Source organism: Camarhynchus parvulus, chromosome 1, assembly GCF_901933205.1.
Source record: "Camarhynchus parvulus chromosome 1, STF_HiC, whole genome shotgun sequence".
NCBI lineage: Eukaryota > Metazoa > Chordata > Aves > Passeriformes > Thraupidae > Camarhynchus > Camarhynchus parvulus.
This window is the reverse complement of record NC_044571.1, coordinates 6,677,744-6,702,407: the sequence shown is the minus strand read 5'-3', so window position 1 is coordinate 6,702,407 and position 24,664 is coordinate 6,677,744. Positions and strand designations below refer to the sequence as shown.

General features: G+C 38.4%; 1 protein-coding gene across 2 annotated transcripts in view; it reads left to right on the top strand.

Annotated features, from left to right (window-relative positions):
• KDM6A (lysine demethylase 6A) overlaps positions 1 to 24,664 on the top strand; it is a 151,930-nt gene that overhangs the window by 51,636 nt on the left and 75,630 nt on the right. For both annotated transcript variants that reach the window (XR_004060538.1, XM_030944111.1), the window contains exon 5: positions 22,099 to 22,157. Coding sequence is in view for 1 of the 2 variants with exons in the window: in XM_030944111.1 (XP_030799971.1) it covers positions 22,099 to 22,157 (59 nt within the window). In the remaining variant the exon portion in view is untranslated. The remainder of the gene's footprint in view (positions 1 to 22,098; positions 22,158 to 24,664) is intronic.

The following is a 24,664-nucleotide window of genomic DNA, read 5'->3' as shown; positions in this document are numbered from 1 at the left end:
TTTTAAAATGCTGTTCTATAATTAGAGCTATGTAGAAATTTCTCAAGCTTATGGCTAAAACCCTTGTAATTAGTAGAAAGTCTTTTTTGTTCCAAAGAGCTAAAGTAACTAAAGACCACGGATGTTAGTTTTTAAGTGTGACCTGTTGCTTGTTTTAATTGTTTCATGCAGCTTTTTTTCCATCCCTCTACTTTTTTTCCATTTTGTTAGGTGAAATGGCTTTTTTTTTGGTATGCTTCCTTAATGCTGTAAAATAGGAAAATAATTAAAAAAACATTATTCTTTAATTTTGCCTGTTTTGCTGTCTCTTTTTCTCCAGACTGTAAGTCTGTTTCTCCCTTTATAAACAGTTGGACAAAAAGCAATTACTAGACATACTGATAACAGCGAATAAGAGAACATTTTGCACCTTGGACATCCTTTAGAAGACAGCAATTTTCCACTTCATTGACTCACAACTGTTTTATTTTCTGTAGTAAACTCAAAAAACCAAGTAGTTTTTTAAACAGAATTCATCAAAAATTTCATTATTTTTTAATTAGATATAAATGCTTGGATTAATTGAAACAATGCAGTTGTATAGGATCAGTAGAAATTGCTGGAACAGACACTCTCCTGGAACAAAAATTGGAGAAGTAGGATGATTTGTTAACACTGCTTTTTATTCAAGCTCTTAGTTTTTTGAAACTTTTATTTTAAAGAAAACTGTGATTCTGTATAAGGAGATAAATTTCCCCTTAAGGGTCCTCAGAGAACAACATTTTACAATTACACAAAAAGGCTTTAATATAAATTATTGCCCCATAGCAACACAGGGTACCTACAGAAAAAGCAAAAAGAAAAAATCTGTTTGATCAGAGGATGCTTAATCAGAGAAATGTTGAGAAAAACTGATCAGGAAAGCAAGTTTCAAAAATTCTCACTGAAGCTGAAGTTTGCTGAGATGAAGATATTGCAAAAGGAACTGGCAGATACAGCAGTGACCTACACATGAATACATTAAAAACCTGCAATTCAGGATGTATTTGCAAATCAAAATGACAGGGTAGGAATAGAATAAATAGAAAGAGGAAATAGAGATTCAGAAAGTGAAAAATAAAATCAGGAATTAAATAAATATTCAGTGCCTCTGTGAAGCATGGAGATATTAATAATACCTTCTATATACTCTTTAATTCTGCCTGACAATATAATGGTTGTCAGTGAAGCACATGGGATTCTGTACCACCCCTCACTTTTCTCTAAAACAGGTTTTTGGATTTCAGTCCTTTGACTTGAAGGATCTTGATGAAGACATTCTGGTTATGTTCTGAGAAGGTATAAAATACAACTGAAAAATAATACTTTCAAGACTTCTGCTGTAGACTGAGAGAGATAAGCATGATGACGTTATGTGTTATGGAAAAGAAAATGAAAAACAGAGATAATTTTGTCCTGATTTTTAGATGCTGATGAGAGTGGATCGACATAATGGAGATAAAAAGCATTTTTATGGGATTTAATGGGGATAAGCATTTTCCAGGAGACTGTTGGGGAAAGCAGTCTGGGAATAGTCTGAGTCTGATACTGTGTGATAATACAGGATGGGAAGTGATTGTGTCCATAAAAAGAAAAAAGGAGGGGGAAGGTTGAGGAGAGAAAAATCTGTAAGGCCAAGTGAGATTGAACAAATAATATGAGGAAGAGGAAAATGTGTCAAGAACGAAGAATGGCAGGATGTGGGGGAAGGAAAATTCTGGCTTTGCTGAGAATTAGAATGAAAAGAAAATGAGAAAAGAAAACTCAAACTTTAGGGCTAACAGCATATGGGGAAAAGGGAGGAAGGTATATATAGAATAATATCAGAGTGGATTGTCAGAGATCTGAACTGAGACTTTTGCCAGTTTTCTCCCTAACCATGACCTCTGTGTTGTAAATTCAGCAGGCACACTGGGAAAGATTACAAATTAAAAAAGAAAAAAAAAAAAAAGAGAGAAGAAAAATCCAAGGAAGATATTTAAGTATTCAGGTGAAGAGTCCTGTATAATTTTCCATCAAAGGGTCTGAGTGGCCTCTGTTTTGAGGAAGGATTAAGAAAGTAGAGTGTGAAGCACTTAGGATCCCCCAGGGAGCTAAATAAACAGATAATAAAAATCAGGGATGTTTAGGGTGGAGCAAAAGTAACAGGGCTTCAGCTGGTAGAGCTGAGCTTTGTGCCCTGACCTTGCTGGAGATCCCCTGGCAAGGGGAAGAGTGACTTAAGATGACTGAGACTCCACTCTCAGTAATTAAACAACAAAGATTTGTTATGTGTGTAGCTGTTACTGCAGATGGTGATAACTTCACAATTTACTGCCACAAAATAAAGGGGTTTACAGTAATAAAGGATGTGGCAAGTGCACAAAGTCTTTTACTGAAATGCTGATGGAAAATAAAAGAGAGAATATTTTCCATAATAATTAGGTTTTGGGGATGCGAGCAGTTCTGGTGAAAACTTGACTTTGATCCCGAGACAAACTGGCAAAACAAAAAGTGGGAAAATGAAATGCAGCAGATACAGCATCATCCTAGTAACAGATTTTAAAATATTATTGATACATTTAGATCATGAGCTTGTCCTTTAGTATGTCGTGGTGGATGGAAATTGCATTTTAGAAGATACTGGAAAAGACAGAGAAGTTGTTAAAAGATGAAGACCCAAGAGAAATTTGGAGTATGAAGACTAAATGAAGGGCTAAATTTGTGAATTGTGCATGTTATAATCTCTTTTGTTTATTGAAATGCTTGGTAGCTTTGGTAACAGTGTAAATGGGGTTATGTCAGCAAACCCATAGCTGTAATCAGTTAGTATGATTAATCTGTGACATGAAAAAATTGGGATTTTTAAATCTAAACTGTGTTTATCAAGACTGGGATTCTGTCTCTTAATGGTAGAAGGTATATGCCTTCAAAATACTTCAGAAAAATTTATTAATAAATAAAAGGAAATGCTGGAATGCTGGAAAGGTAATGAGATTGTGTTGCCAATAACACTTGGTTGTAAATACACAAAAAATAGAGCAAATTAATAACTGTATTTGGGCTTAAGAGAAAAACATTTTAGTGTTGCATGCTAAAAATAAATGTAATTTTTTCAAAGTCAGTAAAGCAGACAAGTTGAAAGAACTGTCTTTTTTTTTCCTTTTTATAAAACACGTTGTTAAATTAATGCCAGCAAGAAAGATTAAGATGGAAATGTGTTGTTATTTCATGCTGCTTAATTAGAGGAAAGCACAGCTGATTTCTTGTTTAGAAAAGAACATATGTTCATCCAGGTATTTCTTAAGGAATAATGAATCTTAAAAGTCATAGATTGGGGTTTTGTGCAGTGTGGGGGAGGTGTGGGTATATGTGTGTCTGAAATTCTGTCCCTCTTGCAGCTAAAACACAGAATTCTTAGGTAATCCCATCAAAATACGGCAATTGTTAATACAGACAAATAATGCACCATGTCCAATTTTGTGTACAGGAAAACTGTACAAGGATCTGATAATGAACTCTTGCTAGATGAATTATGTAATGAAATTATGACAAGAGGGTGTCTTCCCTCTCCTTGAAAGGTATCCAGACAAGGTGTAAAATCTTAAAAGGCTATGACTGGCGAATTTAATAAATTTTGACATGTTGTCTTCGACCTCATGATAAATTTGATTAATTAGCTTTTTAAAATGTCTCTTTCTATTAACTGTCATCACACAAAACAAAGGAATCCCCCTCTGCACGTAATTCACATGCACCTGTTTGGGTCCCAACAAGCTTTAGATGTTTTTAGGGAGCACTCATGTTACTCTGTGTTGAGAAATATTTTGAATTTGTCCTGAATTAGAAAAAAGATATTATTTCAATGTCTGCAGTTCTGATTTTTTTTTAGTGTGCATTCATTCATTAAGCTACTCATCCCTTTAATCAATGGATTTATAAGAACTCTGAAATATCTAATATACTGAAAATGTTAAAGAGAAAAGAATGTGTTTTAGGGAAAAATTTGCTGGTGTCAGGAGGAGGAGGAAGCAAGACAGAATCTCAGAGGGAACACTCTCCCCTCACCCTGGAAATGGCATTTGTTTCCAGACAGTGTTCATTACATTTTCTAATGAGGACTTCACCCTGGAAATTCAGCAGGAATGCTCCTCTTGTCCCTCTGTATGTGAGATCTCTGTGTAGAAGCCCAAACACTCTGAGGGAAAATAACACAAGTATCATCAGGATTGATGGAAAAGTCTCTTCAGAAAAGCTTTTTATTCACGTTGAATTCTCCTGCTGCAGAAGTTTCCTTTGTGCAGAATAAAAACTGTCATCCTTCATGTGCTAGTATTTAGATTAATAGCATGCTTCCCTTCTTCAGCCCCTTGGATGAGGATTGAGGATGCTGAAATATTAGTTGTGCTGGAGTGTGACAGTGGAGAAACTCATCAGTTGGGAATGCTCGGAGAGAGGCGTTTGTAGTTGGGTAGAACATTCTGACACCAACGGGGGATGCATCTCCAGCAGGCAGGAATAATACTTGAATGAAGTTGATCAAGTTGAATGACCAAATGTCTCTTTTTCTAAATAGAAACAATTATTTTGGAAATGCTTGTGATGCTTTTTCAAAAGCCTGTTGTTTGCAGAAGCCACAGTAATGGCAAGTGACTTGGTACTCAGTATGATTGCTCATTCCTTGCATGGAAAAGGTTAAAACAAAACCCATCACCCTGGTTTTCATGTTTCTATTCTGTAGATTCCTGTTTGATCTATAACATGATACAGTGTCTCATTAATGAATGGCTTTTCTTCAGAAAGGCTTCTTTTATATTTTAAGGTCCATTCTTTAAAAAGTGAAAATGTTTGCTGAGTTTCAGAAACAAAGAATTTCTTTATTTTGCAAATTCTGTGTTTTTGAATTTGCTCTCTCCGGAACTGGCATCTCATTTGTTTTTTAAAATACTCTTTCAAGCATATACCTAATTGAAGTGTTGAGCTTGCATCCTTTTTTCCTTTTCTGAAGGATGCAGATTCAGCTTCTTCCGTGTGGTGGGTGTGGGTGGGAGAGGAGTGGTGGAAGTGTGAGTGGATCTATTGCAGATAGATGGAGAAGGCAGCAGGTGGGAGGATGGGGAGACAAAGAGCTTGGGGTCTCCTTAAAGACTCTGTGAGCAGCCTGTGTGAGGCAAGTAAGTTCATGCTTTGAAGAAAAGGCAGACAATTCAAAATGGTTTTAGATTAGTGTTTGAGCATGATTGTGCTCTGAAATAAATGTAGCTAGTTTTCTTTTTTCCTCGTTCAGTCTTTTTTTTAAATTAAGTTTTACTTAGTGTTTTTCTTGTTGAAACATTAATTTAGACTCTTCAGAATTCTCAGTGTCATCCAAAAAACAGCAATAAAGCTGTATTAGCAGACATCATAACTACATTGATGCTGTTTAACATGTTTTCTAAAAATACTTCAGGTCTTGTTTTCCTTTCCTCCCAAGGAATACTGGGTTCCATTTCATTTATTTACCTATTGGACTCTTGATTATTTGGGTCAGGCACAGATCTGTTTCCATGTATCTTAATGATGGAATCAGAATTTTATGAAATTTCTCTGAAAACAAGCTGGAAAATCTGATTCCAATCCTGCTGAACTCTGTGGAAAGGGAAATGGGTTTCAGTTATGTCTGCTGTTTAGAAAGAAGATGATAAGCTGATTATAATTCTGAAATATTTTTTGTTAAAGCTAAGAGATGGAAACCCATAGGGGTGGCAGAGAAGGGGGAATGTCTTTACACAAGGCCTGCTGGTATTTTCTTTGTTTTCTCTTCTGTTGTCAGCTGCTGTAGGAAATTCATGCCTGCTGCATCTTTCAGAAGGTTTTGTATCATTGTTTGTATGGAAAGTTGTGTTAGTTTTGCAGAATGCTGCCGACTCACAGTTTAAAATGTTTCAAAAAGCAGATGGACAATTTCAGGGAAGAAAAATCCATTAAGAGCAATTAAATACAATGACATTTTGTTTGGCTTTAGAAACCTTTGAAAATCTCCACAAATCACTGGAGGTTAGGATGGTATTCTTGCCAGGGGGAGGCTTAAAATGATGATAGAAAAGGGAATGAAGTTACCCTTACATGTAACTGCAACAGCAACATTTTAAAAGTTCATTGTTACTTGTGAATTGTGTGATAGCCTGTTCCTTTCCTCCAGGATCACCTACAGGTAGTTGTGTTTCCATTTGCTGACAGAGTCTTTACCTTTTGCACAGGAAGGGTGATTTTCTAATTAAATGCAATCATTGGATGTTGTCTGGAGCAGAATTACTCTGTGAAGCTATGCAAGAATCAAGAATTTCAGTACATGATCTCTTCTCTCCCCCTGAAATCCATAAAAATACAGTAATATAAATTAAATCATCTATCTAGTTCATAATGGAGCATTATAATCCTGTCTCAGTTCTGGCTTTGATCTCAAAATCTGGGCAAACAGAGCCCTCTGTCTGTCTGAATCATGTAAGAAAAGCTTGTCTTGAAGGCACTTCATTTCACTCAGCATGAGTGAGATTCAGAGGAATGTAAGCCTTTTTCTCTCCTAAACTTTCTTCCCTGTGCATTGTTGTCAGACAGATTCCTTGGGAGTCTCTCCTGGATCACCATGGCTGTAATCCTGTCTTTTATAGGAAGAGGACCTGTAGGTTCTGCTTGCTGGTGATTTTTCCTGACCTGGGCTTTCATTAAAGAGCAAAATGAAGCAAACAGATGATGAATGTCACTTGTGAGGTCAAGACAAACCCAGATGGGTGCTGTCACAGGAAGGCAACTTGTCTTAAACTGAGAATAAATATGAAGTGCTGATTGGAAAAACAGTATAAAATTAAAATGGCTTTGAAGGAACACAACTGATATGTTTGGATTTTTTTGCATGCTTCTGTTCAGTGGTTCTCCTAATTCTAGTGTTCTGCTAGACATGCAGCTCCTAATTCCTGTGGCATCTTTCTGTGTTCCCTGTGAACTAACCTCCTGAACCTTGATTTTTTTTTTTATCTTCCCCTGGAATTCTGGCTGTGTATCCTTAGTCCTACACTCTGTACATACAAACTGGGAGATGTGTGTGTTTTGAGATGTTTTGGTGATTGAAGCTCAGGAGCAAGTGCCAGGGTTAGGACTTTATTACATGTCTGGAGCCCAGGGAGTCACTGAGGTATTGGAGCAGTGTCTTGAAGCACAGATTTGTCCATGGTGACTCATTGTTCTGGCTGGGAAAAGAAGGTGGTCAACAGTTTTGTAATCATTGGGAAGAATGTCCCAAATAATCTGCCATGTCCACAAGGGATTACTCTGTCCTTAGTGGAAAAAAATGTCCTGTCTGTGTTGTGTCAGTCAAATGCGAGATGAAAAACAGTTCATTGGTCTGGCCTATCAAACCCAGCTAAATCCAGAAGCATTGATTTTCTTCTGAGGCACTTTGGTAGATTTGACTTCTAGAAACAGAGGATGAAGGATGGGGTGGCTGTGTCTAAGAAAGTCACAGATCTCATAAAGCCAGGTTAAGGCAAAATCCTTGATAGGGAAACACCCACTTCACCTAAATACAGCTAAAGAAGACAGGACTTAAACAGATTATTAGCCTGACATTTCTCTGTTTATCAAAAAGAATCTGAATTTTGGGCCTGAAAAGTATTTACTGGATGCCAGACACATAGTGAAGACACTGAACAGGTTTAAAAATGCTTAAGAGACATGGTGTATTATGAAGAGAAACTGAGAAGTAGAATATGGTAGAATTAGATAAGTAATTACCACCTTAAACAATTAAATATGGCCCGGACTTTCTAAAGCACATCCTGAAGTGAATGTGATTGAGTTTAAGAACAGGATCAAATGTAATATTGAAAACATGTTAAAAAGAGAGGAGTAACACAAAACCTCTTATCCTAAATGCTTCTGGAAGACATCAAGCACAAATTGGTGCTTCCAGAAAATGAATTTATATTTTCTTCTTTGCCCTGATGTTGATCATGAGGAGACCTTTTTAGGCTCCCTGCCTGCCGTGTTCCCTGTCTACCAGAGCAGGCATTCTATGGCTGTGGTTTATCTCCCAAGGAGTAAAGTTTTAGTATTTTATGTTGGGAGTTCTTTCTAGCAGAGCAGTATTAAGGTAGCCTTAATTCCCATAATCATCTGTGTTAGCACTTGTTCTCTGGTAGATTTGAGAGACAAATTTCTTCTTTTGTTAAGCGAAGTACTGTAAAGAGATGGATAATTTCCAGGTTGGATGATTATGCCTTCCCATTTTGAGATGTGCTAAGTGACCACAAGGTGATGATCCCAGGTTTATGAAGCTGCTCCCATCATTGTCTTCATGGCCTGGAACTGTTTTTCTGTGGGTGAGAGTTACTTCATCTTTGATATCTTCAACTGAGAAATGGTCCTGAAATTGCTTAATAATAGACAACTGGACTTTAGAAAAAAGTGTGAGAAAGCTGTAAATTATATTTTTTAAATGTTACTCTAAATAACAAGGTAGATTCAGATTACACTCTATAGTAATCACATGTTCAGAAAAGATGGGAAAGAAAAACCCCACATTTTTTTATCTGAGAAAATAAATGTAAATTGGTGTATATTAGACAGTGTTATGGAAAAGTTGTAAATGTGGGGCTGATGTGGTGGTTTTGTATGGGAGGTATTTAGGGAAGTGATACAAAAACCTCTGTGTAACTGACAGTCTGTGGAACCATTAGGAATGGTTCCTGTATACACTTCTGTGAAAAACACATGTTAAAGATTAAGAATCTTGGGAAAGTTGAGTAAAATAATAGTGAGAAGTTATATATAATAATTTTAGTGATTGGAAGTAAAAGTGAATATTTGTATTGTGAAACAGAAGATAAATTTTGAATGTTGAATGGTACAGATTTAAAGTACAGAAAAAGATTTTGGAGAATTATGGTAGCAAATTCAGTTTCATATGGCATGTTGATATTTTTAAACAGTAGTATTTGAAAGTGTTTGTATCTACCATCTCACAGCTCATGATCTTGAGGGAACTGGCCTTAGTATCAGAAAAAGTAGAGTATGAAGAAAAAGTTAAAAGCCCAAACAGTATTTGGTTTAATAAAGAACAATATAGAAGCCTGTACTGGAGAGGATGGTCTTATGTAAAGGATAAGTATAGTTCAGTGTGACATTTTTCTAGAATCCAATCATCCTCCTCTGTATAGCAGAACAGAAGAATGAAATTTCAGACAAATAATCAAAGCATTATCCAAGAACTTTTTGCAGAGCAGATTCTGCTGACTCTCGCAAGCCTAAGGAGGTGTCCAGTCACACTAAGGAGCAGCAATTACAACCTAAAATTAATTTGTGGAACTCAGCAAGGTGTCTTTAGAGTGAGAGCCCTCTGAGATTTGCAAAAGGATGTTGAATTCAGAGGAGGAGAAAATCCCCATTTGATGATGTTGGTTAATTTGCCCTCTTCTTGTCCTCTTGTCTCTCCTCCTTCAGGCTGTCAGCTGGGTTTGGGAATAAACTGCTCCAGAGGAAAAGATTTTAAAGCTACCAACTCTGAGAGGTTTCTTGCCTAGTATGGTGAGGTAGTAGTCAGAAGTGAAGAAACACTAGTGGATTAAAAAATGTTTCAGTTCCCAGTCCAGGACTGTGGTGTTTCCATTTGCAGTTTGTCAGAGTTAATTTTTCAGAAATTAAACTGTTGACAGAAGTAATTAAGTAAAGTCAGGTGCAGCAGCAGTGATGCAATGGTAAGAAAAAGAAGGATTAGTGAGGGAGGAAAGCAACCTGAGCTCTGGATCAGGGGAGGAAAGAGCTGCAGTGCAGAATAAGCAGAGATAGGGCAAAAGAAGTGTCCTGTCATTTGGCTTGTTTGTATTTTCTCTGGTTTGTTTTGCTGTTAGAAACTGACGGCTCTTAAACTCACTAGTCTATATATTCACGGAGTGGGCTGAAAATTTACTGAGGTACAGTTTTCTGTTAAGAAATGATGATTTGATGGAATTGAAATGCTCTGTGGGAATGGTTGGTGGGCTGCCCAGCTGCTTTGCTCTGCTCTTGGCTGCTGGCCATCCAGTCTGCTCCCCCAGCTGCCTGTCATGTGGGCCTGCTGCCTTGGCTCTTGTAGCCCATTTTAAGTATTTGTACATTCTAACAAATAAAACAGCAAATCACCAATTAGAACACCAATTAACCATCACTACTTAACCAACTACAGTCTTAATTGGACAATCATTTTCAGTAATAATTGATTGATCCCTAACTAGCAACCATTAATCAATGATCTTGCATTTCAGTTCTTAAACCTTTAAAAATTGACACATTCTTGTTTAAATTTTTGATACATATGTAAGAATACGTAAAATATATACCCCAAAATATACTATCAGATAACACTTAAATTTTTCAGATGTAACTGATTAATGAAAAATAAAGTCAAGATTCAAAACAGCTAGTAAGGTTTTTTCCTAGAGCTAATACTCAGAATTTTGTTCCAAATGTGGGATTTTGTTCAATTTGCAGTTTACAGAACAAACTGTTTTTATGCTGGGGCTAATGAAGCCTGGGCAATGATGAGCTGGTGTCTGTTGTCCTTTCACACCTCCTGTCCTTCCCTCTCCCACGTAAGCACAGACAAACTGAAATTCCTCTCGTTTTCCTAGTGAAGCATCCTCAATGACATCTTGTTTCCTATGGCATCTCTGAGCAGGAAAAGCACATGCTTGATTTAAATCTGTGCTACTGGGCTAAGTGTCTTTTCCCAAAGAGGAGAGAATAATTAAGCTCTATGTGCTTTCTGAAAGTAGGCCTTGTCTTGGGGGTTCTTTTTCCTACCCAACAAGCATTTTCAGTGACATTCCTCCAGTTTTTCATCTTTGAGAAGTCTTGCTTTCTCTGAAACTCATTTGAAGGCAGCTAACAGGTTCAAGAGTTACTCAGCTGGAAAGAACAACATAAAAGCAACAACAGCATTCTTAGGGGACTTGGTTAAAAATTAACCTTTGAATTTTTCCATTAAGCAGAGTTCCAGATTCAGCTGGGTTTTTGTTACTGCCCAGCATAATGTGGTTTAAGATTTGAGGGAAACAACCATAGAGAGTTTTGTCATTTAATTTTTGTGGTTATTTTCCTTTGGTTTTTGCTGGTCTGTTTGTGTGTATTTGAATCTCTTTATAGTCATTCATGCCTTAGTATATTCAACTTGTCCACTCCCATTTTCTATGGAGTGCCTGAGGTAGAGCAGCTGTGTAATTAATGATAGTAAGGCTCTTTTCCAACACTAGTGATTTTCCAGCAGTGAGAAACTGACAGGGAAATAATGGGGCTACTTGTCAACTCAGTGGGATTCCTATCTTTGCTGGAACGGGTTGGAAAAATGGTGAATCAAGGACAGAAAATTCCATGCTAGTAGTTCTACTTCATAAAATGTTTTGAAGATTGATGTAAATGGTGATGATCACTTGCCATATGAAAGAGAATAAAACATTTCAATGAACTGTCCAGATGTCATAGTCCAAAAAAGATGTTTCAGTAATGTTTGTGCGTACACATGAGCCAGCATTAGTTTCTGTACTTTGAAAATATTTGTGAGGAGATCTAACAGTTTTTGTGAGGTCAGTATATCTAGATGGGAATGATGGAAGCTGAATCCTTTAGTTAGTATGAATAAGAGCAGTACTCACCAAAGAAAAGCAGAGGATAAGAAGACCTGCTCAGTGTTTAATTTGCTAGTGCTGAACAATATTTGGGCCTCACCTCAAGGGTATTGGCACAATAAGGAGGTGCCTGCAGGACAGCATGATGGGGGGAACCTCTCTTCTTTGGGCCACATTTGTTTTTGATAATAACTTTCTTCAAGTTCATCCTGACTTGAGAGAAGTTGGATAAAAAGGAAAGGAATCCTGCCTGGATGAACAAGATGCTCCTGACAAAACTCAGGCACAAAAAGGAAGCATAAAGGAGGCAGAAGCAAGGATAGATGACTGGAGAAATACAGAGAGATCATCCAAGCATCCAGGGATTGCATAGGGAAAGCCAAAGCCCACGTGGAGTTGAATTTGGTGAGGGACGTGAAGGGCAACAAGAGAGCTTCTGCAAGTGTATCAGCAGCAAAAGGAAGATGAAAGAATGCAGGTCTGCTGCTAAATAAGACAAATGACAAAGGATATGGGAAACATGGAGGTACTTCCTGTTAGCACCTTGGGCTTTACTGGTAGGACTCACCTTCAGTGCCCTTGAGACCATTTGGGAGATCTGGACCCAGGAAGATTTTCTCTCAAAAGAGAATCAAGTTTGGGAAAATTGAAACAAAAAAACATCTACAAGTCCATGGGACCTGCTGGGTTATATCAGTGAGTGCTGAGGGAGCTCATCTCTGTCACTGTGAGACCACTCACAATGATCCTGTTAAGGTCATGGTGGTGGGGAAAGTTCCTGAGGCCTGGAATAAAGCAAATTTCACTTCTGCCCTTAAGAATGACAAGAAGGAAGATCCTGGAGCTACAGGCCAGTCAGCTTCACCTCCATCCTTGTGAAGGTGATAAGAGCAAATTATCCTGGAAGCTGTTTCCAGCACATCCAGGGCAGGCAAGTCACTGGAAGTAATCACCATGAATTTTTATGAAGGAGAAATAATGCTTGATGAACCTGATAGCTGTTTGCAACACAGTGAGTAACTTTGTGGAGGGCATGAGAGCCACAAGATATTGTTTGTGTTTATTTTAGTAAGGCTTTCCACACTGTTCCTGTAATGTGCTTACAGGCAAACTGATGAAATACAGACTTAGATAAGTGGTCAGTGTAGTAGATTGAAAACTGGCTCACCCAGGCTCAGAGGATTGTGATCAACATCTGTCATGGTCAAACCCCAGATGGCACCTTCAGTACCACACAGCCACTTGCTCACTGCCTCCTTTACCCCTGGTGGGAAGGGAAGAAGAAATGGGGAAAAAACAAAGGGTAAAACCATGTGGGCTGAGATAAAACCAGTTTATTTAAAGTGAAACACAGTAAACACAGGAATAGTAATGTTTATTTAAGTGAAACACACAGTAATACTAATGGTAATATTAACAAAAATAATGATTTTAACAGAAAGGAGAGAGAGAAAGGAAAAACCCAAGAAAAAGAAGCACTTAACAATACAATTGATCCCCACACACTGAGCAGTCTGAGCAATGTAGCCCCTCCTGGCCAGCTCCTCTGTGTTTGTATACTGGATGTGACTTCGTATGGGGTGGGATGTCCCTGTGCCCAGTCTGAATCAGCTGTCCCAAGCCTTCTACCTCCCTGAGACACAGAAAGGTCTTGACTTAGGGTGAGCACCACTCAGGAACAACTGCAGTGTCTGTGTATTTACATTATTCCATCCTAAATCCAAAGCACAGCACTGTACCAGCTACTAAGAAGAAAATGAACTCCTGTGTTTACATTATTCTCATCCTAAATCCAAAGCACAGCACTGCACCAGCTACTAAGAAGAAAATGAGCTCTATTCCAGCCAAAACCAGGGCGTATCACAAAGTCCAGCTGGAGGCCAGCCATTACCCCATGGCTTGAGAATGGGACCTGTGCTCTTCAGCACCTTGGGTTAGTGACCTGTGTTACAGCCTAGGGTGCACCTTCAGCAGGGTTACAGACAGTACCAGACTTGGGAGGGATGACACAGTTGTGCTGCTGTTCAGAGGGAGCTGAACAGCCCCAGGAGCCTCCTGGTGTTTGACAGAGGCCAAGTCCTTCATCTCTGCAGGAACAACCCAGTGCACCAGCACAGCTGGTGGATGGGGAGCAGCTTTGCAGGAAAGGCCCTGGGGGTCCTGGGACATGAGGTGACCATGAGCCAGCAAAGGCAGCCAGTGGCATCCTGGCTGCATAAGGGGGACCATGGCCACCAAGGTGAGGGATGATCTTTCCTCTCTGCTGAGCCCTGGTGAGCTGCATGTGGAGTTCTGAGTCCAGTGCTGGACTCCCAAGTGGAATAGAGTGGGGTGATAGTGGAGCAAGTCCAGGAAAGGGCCATGAGGCTATGTAAGGGCATGAAACATGTCTCATGCAGGGACTGGAGGCTGAGGGAGCTGAGTTGTTCAGCCTGGAAAGGCTCAGGAGTGTCTTGTCCAGTTTTACAAATAAACAGAGCCAGAATCTTCTTGGTGGTGTGTAGTCAAAAAAGAAAAAGCAGTAGGCACAAACCAAAACCACAAAATTCCTATTAAACACATGAAAAGTTATTTATTTCTTTAATTGTGAGGGTGATTAACTATGGAGAAGGTAGCCTAGAGGGTTTGAGGGGCTGGTATGTTGGAGCGTTTTGGGGTAGGACGGTCGGAACGGACGGAGACGAGAGATCTCTGCAGCCAGGTCATGGAACTTGTGGTTCATTGCAAAGGGCCTGGGTGCAGGGCCCTGCTGGGAGCTGCCAGCCACATCTCAGAGCAGGCCCAAGGGAAGAGAGGGGAAGGGAGGATGAGGGGGTAAGAGAGTAACAGGGTAAGAGAGTAAGGGAGTAAAAAAGGTAAGAGCGTAAAAGCGTAAGAGAGTGAGGTTCCCGTCACAATACAGTAAATCTCTTTCTGTGTTGAATATTCTAATTCTCACTGACCAATCTAGTACAAGATACAAATCCTATAGCATTTACATACAGCCTGTAAGAATCACTACATTACCATGCTGTGTTACATTTTAAACCCTAAAAAATACTCCTTGGACCCCTTCTGCCAAGCTAGTGGGGTCTGCTCTGACCCTTGGACCTGTCTGCAAGCAGAGGGTGTTGTTTCTTCAAAAGAGATTACCTTCAGCCAGCCACACCATTGTTTCCCAGTTGTTCAGTAACTAAGGGATCTCAAAGCTTGCTTTCATTTCAATCTCGCTTATAGTTTCCATATTCTCAAAATCTTTTGCCAGGCAATCATATTTATAAGGCTTTCCTGTTTCATCTTCCCCAACATCAGTGTCCTTGGAGGCGGTCAAAACCCAATTGGACATCATCCTAGGAATGTTGTAGTTGTGCCTTCCTTGAGAAGAGGGTTGGGCTAGGTGGTCTCCAGAGAGATTGTCTCTTTTTGTGCAAACATTGGATAAATTGGTTTAGTTATAGACCATCTGGTGTCAAACATGGCTTTCTGTTTGGAGTTAGGGGGATGTTTTTTCATAGTCGTGTATCATACAAAATTAGAAGCTTTGTGATTGTTAACAGCATTCAGGGAATCTGTAGGGAGAGTATTAAATTTGGTTACATGAATCATCTGTATAAAATATCTGTCAAGGTGAGTTTAATCCTTTGTGTGTTGCACAACACCTTTGCTACTTGATTTATGTCAGAAAAATTCTGTTTCCTGTTAAAATACTTAAATTATTGAGAATACTTGTACCAAGTGAAAAATGAAGATGTTTACATGAAGTGAACTATTTTAAGACACATAAGTCAGATGCCCATAGGAATGATCACAGTTTAGACACTTGCTTTGTTGTTTGTTTGTGACAAACTTGGAGGGACATTAGTTGATCAGAAGTCCCTTTTGCCAGTGGACCTAGGATAACTTATGGGTAAAGAAATACATGGTTTGCAAAACTACAGAGATTCCATGAACAGTGAAGAGGATCTGAGTTACTTCATGTTGTTTTGTCAGCTTCTCATTTTCATAGGACAGTGCTCCCTACAAAGTAGTTGTAACACAGTGTATTATTCAGGAGGGTTTGAAATAATGAATGTCTGTTGAATTAATTACTGTGTGTGGGTTTCTGTAACTTTCCAGTAGTCTTGTCTTGATGTACCTGTCCATCCCTGTGTGTCAGGAAGCTTTTGTTTACAGATAGTGCTGGAAAGCCACTTGGAGGATAACAAGGCTCCTACTTGAGCTTCTTCACGTAGGTCTTGCCATGTGTGTGTCTTAGTCCATGGGTAAAAATGTGGAGACAGAAGTGTTTTGGTGGGGTTGCTGTGTTCCCAAGAAGTTGAAAGAGTGGTTTTCATTCAGAGGGGAGCTGCAGGGAATGTGGGAATGCAGCACTGCTGGGAAATTGCAAAGGATAAATGTACTGTCTTTCCTAAAGAGGAGATGAGTAGGATGGCCAAGACAGCATAGTAATATCAGAGGTAGGTACTACTTACAAAGGGAAAAAACCTCACAATTTGTAGATGGTGTGGATTTTTTTAAATTTCTATTTAGCTTTATTTCTGCTTAATTTCTAGTAAGAATTTTTCTGTCATATAAAAAAATTAGTTTTTATTAATTAAGAAAGATAGATTTCTTCTGGAAGTAGTAGGTGTATTTTGGCAATATTTACTCTCAGAAAAGGTCTTCTTCAAGAAAATGAGGAATTACTTTGTAGCTATTTACCAAGATATTACATATGACAGAATATATTTGTCACAGGAATAATGATTTTTATATTTTAATTGCTTTCATGTGGCTACTGAGATGCAGACACGCACCTATTAACAAATTTTGGAATATTGTGATTATTGCTCCAGAAGCAGAGTTGTGTGAGCATGTTAGAATAGCTGTATTTTAAAATCCTGTATAAATATGATTTTTTAGGTACTATAAAACTTGAAGAAGACAAAATGATCCTAATTTACCATACACACAGGGTTCTTAGTATTTTTGCAGGTGATTGGAACTTACAGCGCATGTAGATAGGTAGTTCTCTTTTTCATGTTTACACAAATGTAAACAAATTTTATTTGAACCCTTCCCTCTTTCTCCTGAGCACGTATAATCTCTGTGCTAGAGCCTGTCAGCTCCCAAGGGCCTGGAGCTGTTAATAAACAGGGGCCTAAATGGAATTTTTTATTTGGTACAAACTCTCTAGGGAGCTGTTACTATGTATTTGAGTAGCGTCAGGAGGAAGAATTAGGCACCATAGTGTCAAAACTTCATTTCTTCATTTTTCTTTTTTTTTTTTTTTTTTTTTATTTCAGTAAAGAAATAAACATATTCACACTTTTAAGGACAAAAACTGTTCTTTTGCTTTGAACAGGTGGCCGAGAGACCTTGTGACCACAGGATGTGACATAAACTGTAAAACCTTGTTTTCCTGGTTAGGTTGTCTGAGGAGCAGTGGCTGCCTGCCCACATGTGTCTTGTGCAGCCTGGGGTGATGTGGGCTGGGCTCAGGGCTCCAGTGGCTCCTGGGCAGTCAGACCCTGCTGCAGGCAAGCTAAATATGTCATCAAAGACTTTCTGATTCCTGTCAGTAGTAAACAAGTAAAAAGCAGTCACTGATCTCTCATAAGGGTGCTGAATGTCATATTTTTTCCATAGTTTTTCTTTCACTAACCAACTACATGGGAACTTTTTTTCCTTCTGTTTTGGTTATTATATAGAATGGTGGGGTACCCTCTGATTTTTAATTATATGAAAGGTTTATTTTATCTACATCTGGCCCTTCTCCATAGAGTCACAAAGAATCACAGAATAGTCAGGGTTGGAGTGACCTCTGGAGATCATCCAGTCCAACTCCTGCCAAGGCAGGGTCACCCAGAGCAGTGACACAGGAACGTGTCCAGATGGGTCTGGAATGTTTCCACACCCTCCTGGGCAGCTGTTCCACAGCTCTGCCACCTCCACGGAAAGAAGTTTTTCCTCGTGTTGAGGTGGAGCTTCTTGTGTTTTAGTTCACGCCCGTTGCTCCTGGTCCTGTTGCTGGGCACCATTGGAAAGGGTCTGGCGCCACCCTCTTGGCACCCACCTTGGAGATATTTATATTTATGGATAGAAGAACTGGTGCATTTGCCTGTGTGTGTCCCTGGTTAAGGAACTGCGTGAAGAAGGCTGGCAGGAGGCTGTGATGTTATCTCATCTTTTTATCCACCTTGTACTGACCATGGATGTTACTTTCTCTGAAGTGAAATACTTGGAGGTTTCAGTGATGTTTGAAAAGTCAGTGTAGGTTTGGTAGACATTTTGATGGGAGCAGTGTAGACCTAAAGAGCTTTTACTTGTGTACCAGTCTTACTTGTGCTGATGCTGTTGTTGATGGGGGTCCACAAATGAACTTGCCTGGGAAGCTGATCCAGTTAAAAATCCGTTTTACCTAGATACTAATAATCCAGATCACTTCTGGTATCCAGTTGGCTGTAGTACTCTGGAGATGATTGTGTCAGCACAAATGAGAGAGGCAGTGCTAGGGAATGTTTGTGAATCAGCAGTGCTGGGAACTATGGCAAAAACTGTTCCTTTTCATTTCCAAATGGCAAGAACCTGGCTGGATGCTGCAATGAGACTGCTTTGAGTTTTAATGTTTTTTTCTACTCTCTGACTCTCTAGATGTGCCTAACAGATTTTCATTTGCAAGCATAACTTCTAAGTGAATTCCTGTGTTTATAAAACACTAATTTGGAGTCTGTAACAGGGGCTCAGCTGTGTGTGGCAGATAACTGGAAAACATCTGGACCCAGATGTGGCAGCCACACATGGGTAGAGCCAGTCCAAGATGGCTGTTTGTGACTGACTGTGGGGTGGTCATTGTTGGCCAGGACAGGTGCATTTTTGTGCCCCTGTGTTTGCAGACAAGTGTCACTGCTGGGCTGGGCTGAGGTATTTCTGTGGGACCTGCTGGCTGCACCCTTGAAAGGTGGAGAGGAAGGCTTTGTGTGGACTTGGCCTGAAATGCCTTGAGAACAGAGCACATGGAATGCTGGGGATCTGCTTCCATCTTCTGCTTCAAAGAGCGTGTAAACCAGTTATTTGAGTTTCAATAAAAGACTTGTGAGATGGGTGGAGTCTTTCTCATTGGTGATTTTTTTTCCTTGATCACGTAAAACAAACATGACCAAAAAGTCTTCAATGTGCTTATTCACACCAGATATGTAAAAAGATGCATACAAATACATTTTTACCTTGAGTTTCCTGTTGACAAAATGTTTATACCACACTCTTTTAGAAGATAAAATTGAAATGTTGCTCAGCATTAAATAGTGCATGTAAGTAACAGACTGCACAATATCAACTTGACAATTTCCTTAAATTGCATAAGCGTGGAAAATGGAAAGAGGTATTTGAGCCATCTAGTGGTTGGTATGAAACATTTTAATATTTTTTGATAGTTCATAGAAAATGTAAATTATGTCAGCTTGGAAATAGCATTTCTGATTTGTCTGTGTTTGTAGCATGGCTGTAGAATGAAAAAAACCCAAGCATTCAACTTCAGATTTGAGGCACTGTCTGTGGATTTGTATCTTTTTTTCACTCAAGATTCTAGTGAAAAGAGATATCTGATAACATAAAAATTAAATTAGTAGCCAAAGAATGTGTTTTGCTAGCATGAGATCTTCATAAATGTTGAAGGTTGTTAGAAATTTCAAGGAAGAGACTGTAATAAGATAATTTTGTTTTCTGCTTCTTAGTAAAAAATATTTGGTGAGAAAAAGAGGCCTTAAATTCTACCTCAACAGCTACTTATAGCAGGGGACTAAATCACAGGAGTTATCTTTACTGGAACACATGGAATGGTATTCTTTGGGAGAAACTTGTCAAAACTAATAGAAACTGAAAACTGGTTTCTTAAGATGGGGTGTGTTCCTGGTAAACAGAATCTTACAATTTTAAAAAGGACATTCTGTAGATGAAGATTTGGGTGACGATCCTGCTTGGTGCTGATCTGCATTAAGCTGTGGTGGCATTTCATATTGGCCCTTGATGATATTCTGCAAAAGAATGAACTTTATGTGTATCTTGCCTTGAATTCTCTGTGGGAAAGTGCAGCCACACATTGGGACACAGTGATGTCTTCCAGCCCTTGTGAGTCCTGTCCCTGTTCAAATACAGTTTCAAAGATACTTTTTAATCTTAGCTTATTAGATATTAATATAACAAAGAGTTGATACATGGTGATACATATGGTTAGAGCTATAGTATTTCGAGTAGATAAATTCATGATCCATGCTGACATTTCAGAATTTGCATCTTTACATTTGAAGTGAAGTATTACAGGTATAAATATTAAATCTTGCCCTGTTTTTTATTGAGAAGAGAGCGGCAGCTTAAGATATTTTTAAGGTCAGTCTCAAAAGGAGAAGGAGAGAAAAGTGGGAAAACCAGGCACAGGACAGAACAGTGATGGTTTATTTGTAGTGCTGTGAGGACCATGTGAAAGCTTTATGTAAACTTGATACATAAATTACATTTTGATAAATCGCTTGCATCTTGGTTCTGTTGTGCCTTGAAAGTTGCTTGTTGCTAACCTTAAGCATCAAAATATCTGGGAGATTTTTCTGAATCTCTTAACTTTCTTGTACTGTGAATTTTTTGTAACAGATTTCATAAGAGGAAGTCAAATTCTTTGCAAATTGAAGAGTTTTTAGTTGTCTGGCACATTTTGTTTGAATTTTGCAGTGTTGCAGTGAAGAATTTTTGTGATCACAGTTGTTCTCAATTTCTACAATGATTTAAGCTTTATTGAGATTTGAAATATCAGAGGGGACACTAGGCAGTCCTGTTAAGTTCTGTCTGAAAAACGAGCTGGCCTGAAGTCAGTGAAGGTTCCTGGAGGCTGTATTTTTAGGCTTCCATGTCGCACACATGAAAACCTTTCTTACTTCTTCATTTAAAATGACTTTTCAGTCAGGGCATTATGTGTGCTCAGCTTTTGAACTTGCCTTCTTCCTGATCTTCCTGTTGCCAGAACACACTTGGAACATGTGAAAAACTAAGAGTATGGAGATATTTTATCTTTATGATGTCCATGTTGTGCTTTTATTCAGTTAAACAGGAATATGGGTTGACAGTAGTATTAAAGTGTCCTCTTCTGTTGTTTATGCACTTCCCTGTGCACTCCTGTTAACATCTTCCAGTGCTCTGATTGCTGTAGGATCTGTTCATAGCACAGCATTTTCCTGGAAGCTGTCCCTTGCTGAAGCTGGGATCCAGCTGCATTCATGAGAGGATCTTTGACATCCCCCCTGGTTTTAATTTGCATTTAGACGATGCAAATGAGGGATAATGAAATTATCATACTGGATCCTGTTTCTGATGAATGCTGCTCTTAGAATTGTCTTCTGGTTACCAGTTATTTTGTAGGAAAAACTTGGTTATAACTTTTATATTTGAGTTGGGTTTAAGTCATAATTAGTATTCCTTTTGTGGAACTCCTTAGAAATGTGACTTGTTAAAGAGCTGCATGCAAGTGGCAGAGAGGTTATCTTGAAATGAAGTCTTTGACAATTGAAACTCCAGATCTTGTTCATGTGTCAGAGCTTTGGGATGTGTACCTGGTGTCCCAGAATCAGAATTATATATGAGAAAAGCCTAAAAATGTGTCTTAGGCAGCATGTGCAATGTCTCCTATAAATAATGGAATTGTTCTGCTCAATAAAAAACAAATGTGCTGTGGCATAGCTTTGCAAAAGAAATTTGTTTATTTTTCCTAATTTAGGAAATATGTAATAATTATTTGTGGAACTGGATAGTTAAACATTCATTAAATATTGTTGGTAATTTCACTTTGAAAGTAAGTCATAGTTTATATGAAAAGAAAATGGGAAGGAAAATGAGGGGAAGGGGAATGATTTTTGTTGTTTTGGCTTGCTTTTTGCCTTTGCAAATAAGGGGACAGGAACTAGAAATTGGATTAATAATGAAGGAATATTATTGTCATAGGTTTAAAGTTGATGGTCTGTGTTTTTTGGTATTCAGAAAAGTGAAATCTCCTTAAGCATATTTTCAGTTTCCTTTAATTAATGTTCTACATTAGACACTGAAATTAGAAGGTGCATCTCTGTTTTCTTTTATGTGAGTATAAATCATTGTGACTATGAAATGGTTCTTGGTCATAAACTATTTTTTATTTTCAATATAATAAACTGCTGAAGATTTCTACTCCATCATTTCTTTCCCTGCTGTTGTACAAGTAGAACAGAGCACATCAGTTTCTCTGATGTAAAAGTACTTGAATGTTGTGGTTACTCTTCCACCAAAATAGCCACGTTTTTTGTGACCATGGAGAACCAGTGCTTTTTTTTTAAAGTCTACCTATCTTTTTGTTGCTTCTTTTTGGCTCTTCCTGTTCGAGGCGAATTTTAAATATATTTGTCTTATAATGGAAATAGAATATCAAAGGATGGATAAAATATTGGAAGCTCGCTCTTATCTGGGTTTTAAACACTGTTTCTTTCCTTTACAGAATGCTGCCTTTTTATATGGCCTTGGTTTGGTCTACTTCCATTACAATGCCTTTCAATGGTAAGTTGGAATAAGCTGACAGTGTCAGTGTTTTGTGTGGTGTCCCAACAGTGTGTGATTATTTCACTCTCAGTTCAGTGTGAGTGTAAAATAGTTTAATTTTGATTTTATTACAGATAAGGTGTTTGCAGGTGTTACTGTCCTGGGTCAGTATCTGTATTACTGTAATAAACTTGGGGCAGCCACAACAGTTCCATGGAAGGGAAAGCACTTTGGGAGAACAATCTGCACTCCCTTTAGCACAATTCAGCAGTGGGGATGGAGCAGAATGACTCAACAGGCTTTTGGGAATTGTTGTCATTGATAATCTGTGGGCCTGGGTTTGTTGGAAAGCCTCTTATAAAAAACCTTCTTGGCAGAGGGGTGGTAAATGGGGCTTGTTTTCATTTTGCTTGGTAGGCAGGAATTTTGACAGAGCTGCATTAGGTGAAGGGTTTGGATATGAGCAGCAATAGGCTCAGATGGAGTCAGTGTTTCAATCTGATGAAAAAACTCAGGGTTAAAAGAGTTCTCATTTCTGCCAAGGCTTTGAGGACTGAGCAGAGCTTTTGTTGAGAGTGGGGGGAGGGTTGGGTTTCACTTGGGGTTTTGGTTTTACTTTGTCAGTGATGAGAGTGGTGGATGGAATGGACTCAGTCACTGGGGTTCTGTTCAAAGGTCCTCAGACTTTTATTGGTGTTTAATCCTGTGGAGATAGAGTTAATTCATGGAGGAAAAGTCAGAGAGGTGCAGTGTTTAGGTCAGTGCTGTTTTACACTCAGTACAGAGACTCAGTACAGTAAGTGTGACTTCAGGACTTGATTGATCACTGAAAGTTCCATTGTGTTACTGAGCTAAGCCTGGTTGCAGTTAGGGATGCAGTGAGTGACCACTGACTGATGGCTGGGAACAATGGAGCAGGATTTCTCCCCCACCTCTCCTTAAATTGTTTCTATGTTTCTCTAAGGCAAACATTTATGCTTTCCTCAAGATAATGTGCATAAACTTTTATTCTTCAAATTAGAATAAGTTGGTTAAATTACGAGCTCAAAATATGGATTATTTTATCTTGCAGCTTACTGCTTTCTTTATTGAAAGTGGTGAAATGGATGTTGTTCCTTTGTTGTCTTGTACAGGGCATGCAATTCTGTTGCATTCTAATTAACAAGAGAAGAATAGGAAAGTTTTCAGAAAGCCTGAGAGTCTATTGTTTTAAGATTGTGATGAGACTTGGTTGAATTTTACCAAGTTTCAGAACATTCTAGTTGCTACATAGTCTTGTCTTCATCATTTAGCATTCAGAAGTATTTTGTGCACCATTTTTTACAAGCTGTATCTTGTTACAGTTTGCACTGTGAAAATGGTAGATAAACTGTAAGATAAATAAGACAAAGCAGTTAGATTTAGAGTAATTAATTTTTTGAAAAGCCACCTGTTCAACATAGGCTTTTGCCATCACCAGATCATGCTATTTAGTATTCATAAATTAGAGCTTTGAATTAATTTAGATTTTTCTTCACTTGTTGACAGCATGAGTGTAAGCTGATGTCCTAACTTAAAGAACTGCACATAGCTGTCATATTAAGGTTGAGTAGAGTAATTTTATTTTCCATTTCATTCATACAACAGAGTTACGTATATTGTGGTGCTAAGGACATTGTGTATCATGAAAACATTGGGTAGAATTTTTAAAGAAAGAAAATCCAATATAGGTAAAATCTTACACTTTTGTGTGCAGTTTTGATTTTTAATCCCTTTGAGTGCCTTTCTTTCCCCCTCCCTGTGATTTTTTGGGGCCAAGAGCAGAGGGATATGAGGCTGTTGGTGTTCAGGTGTGACAAAATCACAATAGAATTGGAGATGACAGCAAGTCATTTACAATAGGTGTTCTTCTTTGAAGACCTTAATCCTCCACAGAACTCTCACAGATTGCCAGGAGAGTCCTCTTCCAGAGTGAAATGCTAATCTGTCTTCCTGCTGCATTTATTCCATCTGTTTATGCTCATAGAGGACATGGATCTCGATATTTCTAGCAGGCAGAGGAAGACTGTTCAAGTATTCAGGACTGTTTAAGGTGGTTTATTTATTCTGATTCATCCATGAACTGGTTTTTTTTTTAACACCACTGCTTCATATATTCAGAGACTTTAACAAGAGGGAAGTACATAGTCCTCCTAAAAGGAAGGGAGGAGAAATACTTGAGTTTTTTTCATGTTTCATATAAAGAGGGATAATAAAAAAAAGCAAGTGGGAATAAGATCAGCTTTAGAATTATTGTTCATATATTTTATATTATTTTTAAAGTTTTCCAGCTTTCATAAAAGGATTTGTTGGATTGGTTCCAAGACTCTTAAGGCAGTTCACTGTAATTCAATATTGTACATATTTTTATGTACCAGAGCAGCACTGCAGCATTATCTTAAGTACAATTCTCAGCTGTTACATCATTTTATGTTGGTGATTTTGTTTAACTGTTCATGTAAGAATTAGAAGTCCTCAACATATATATGAACAGTGCAATAGTGTCA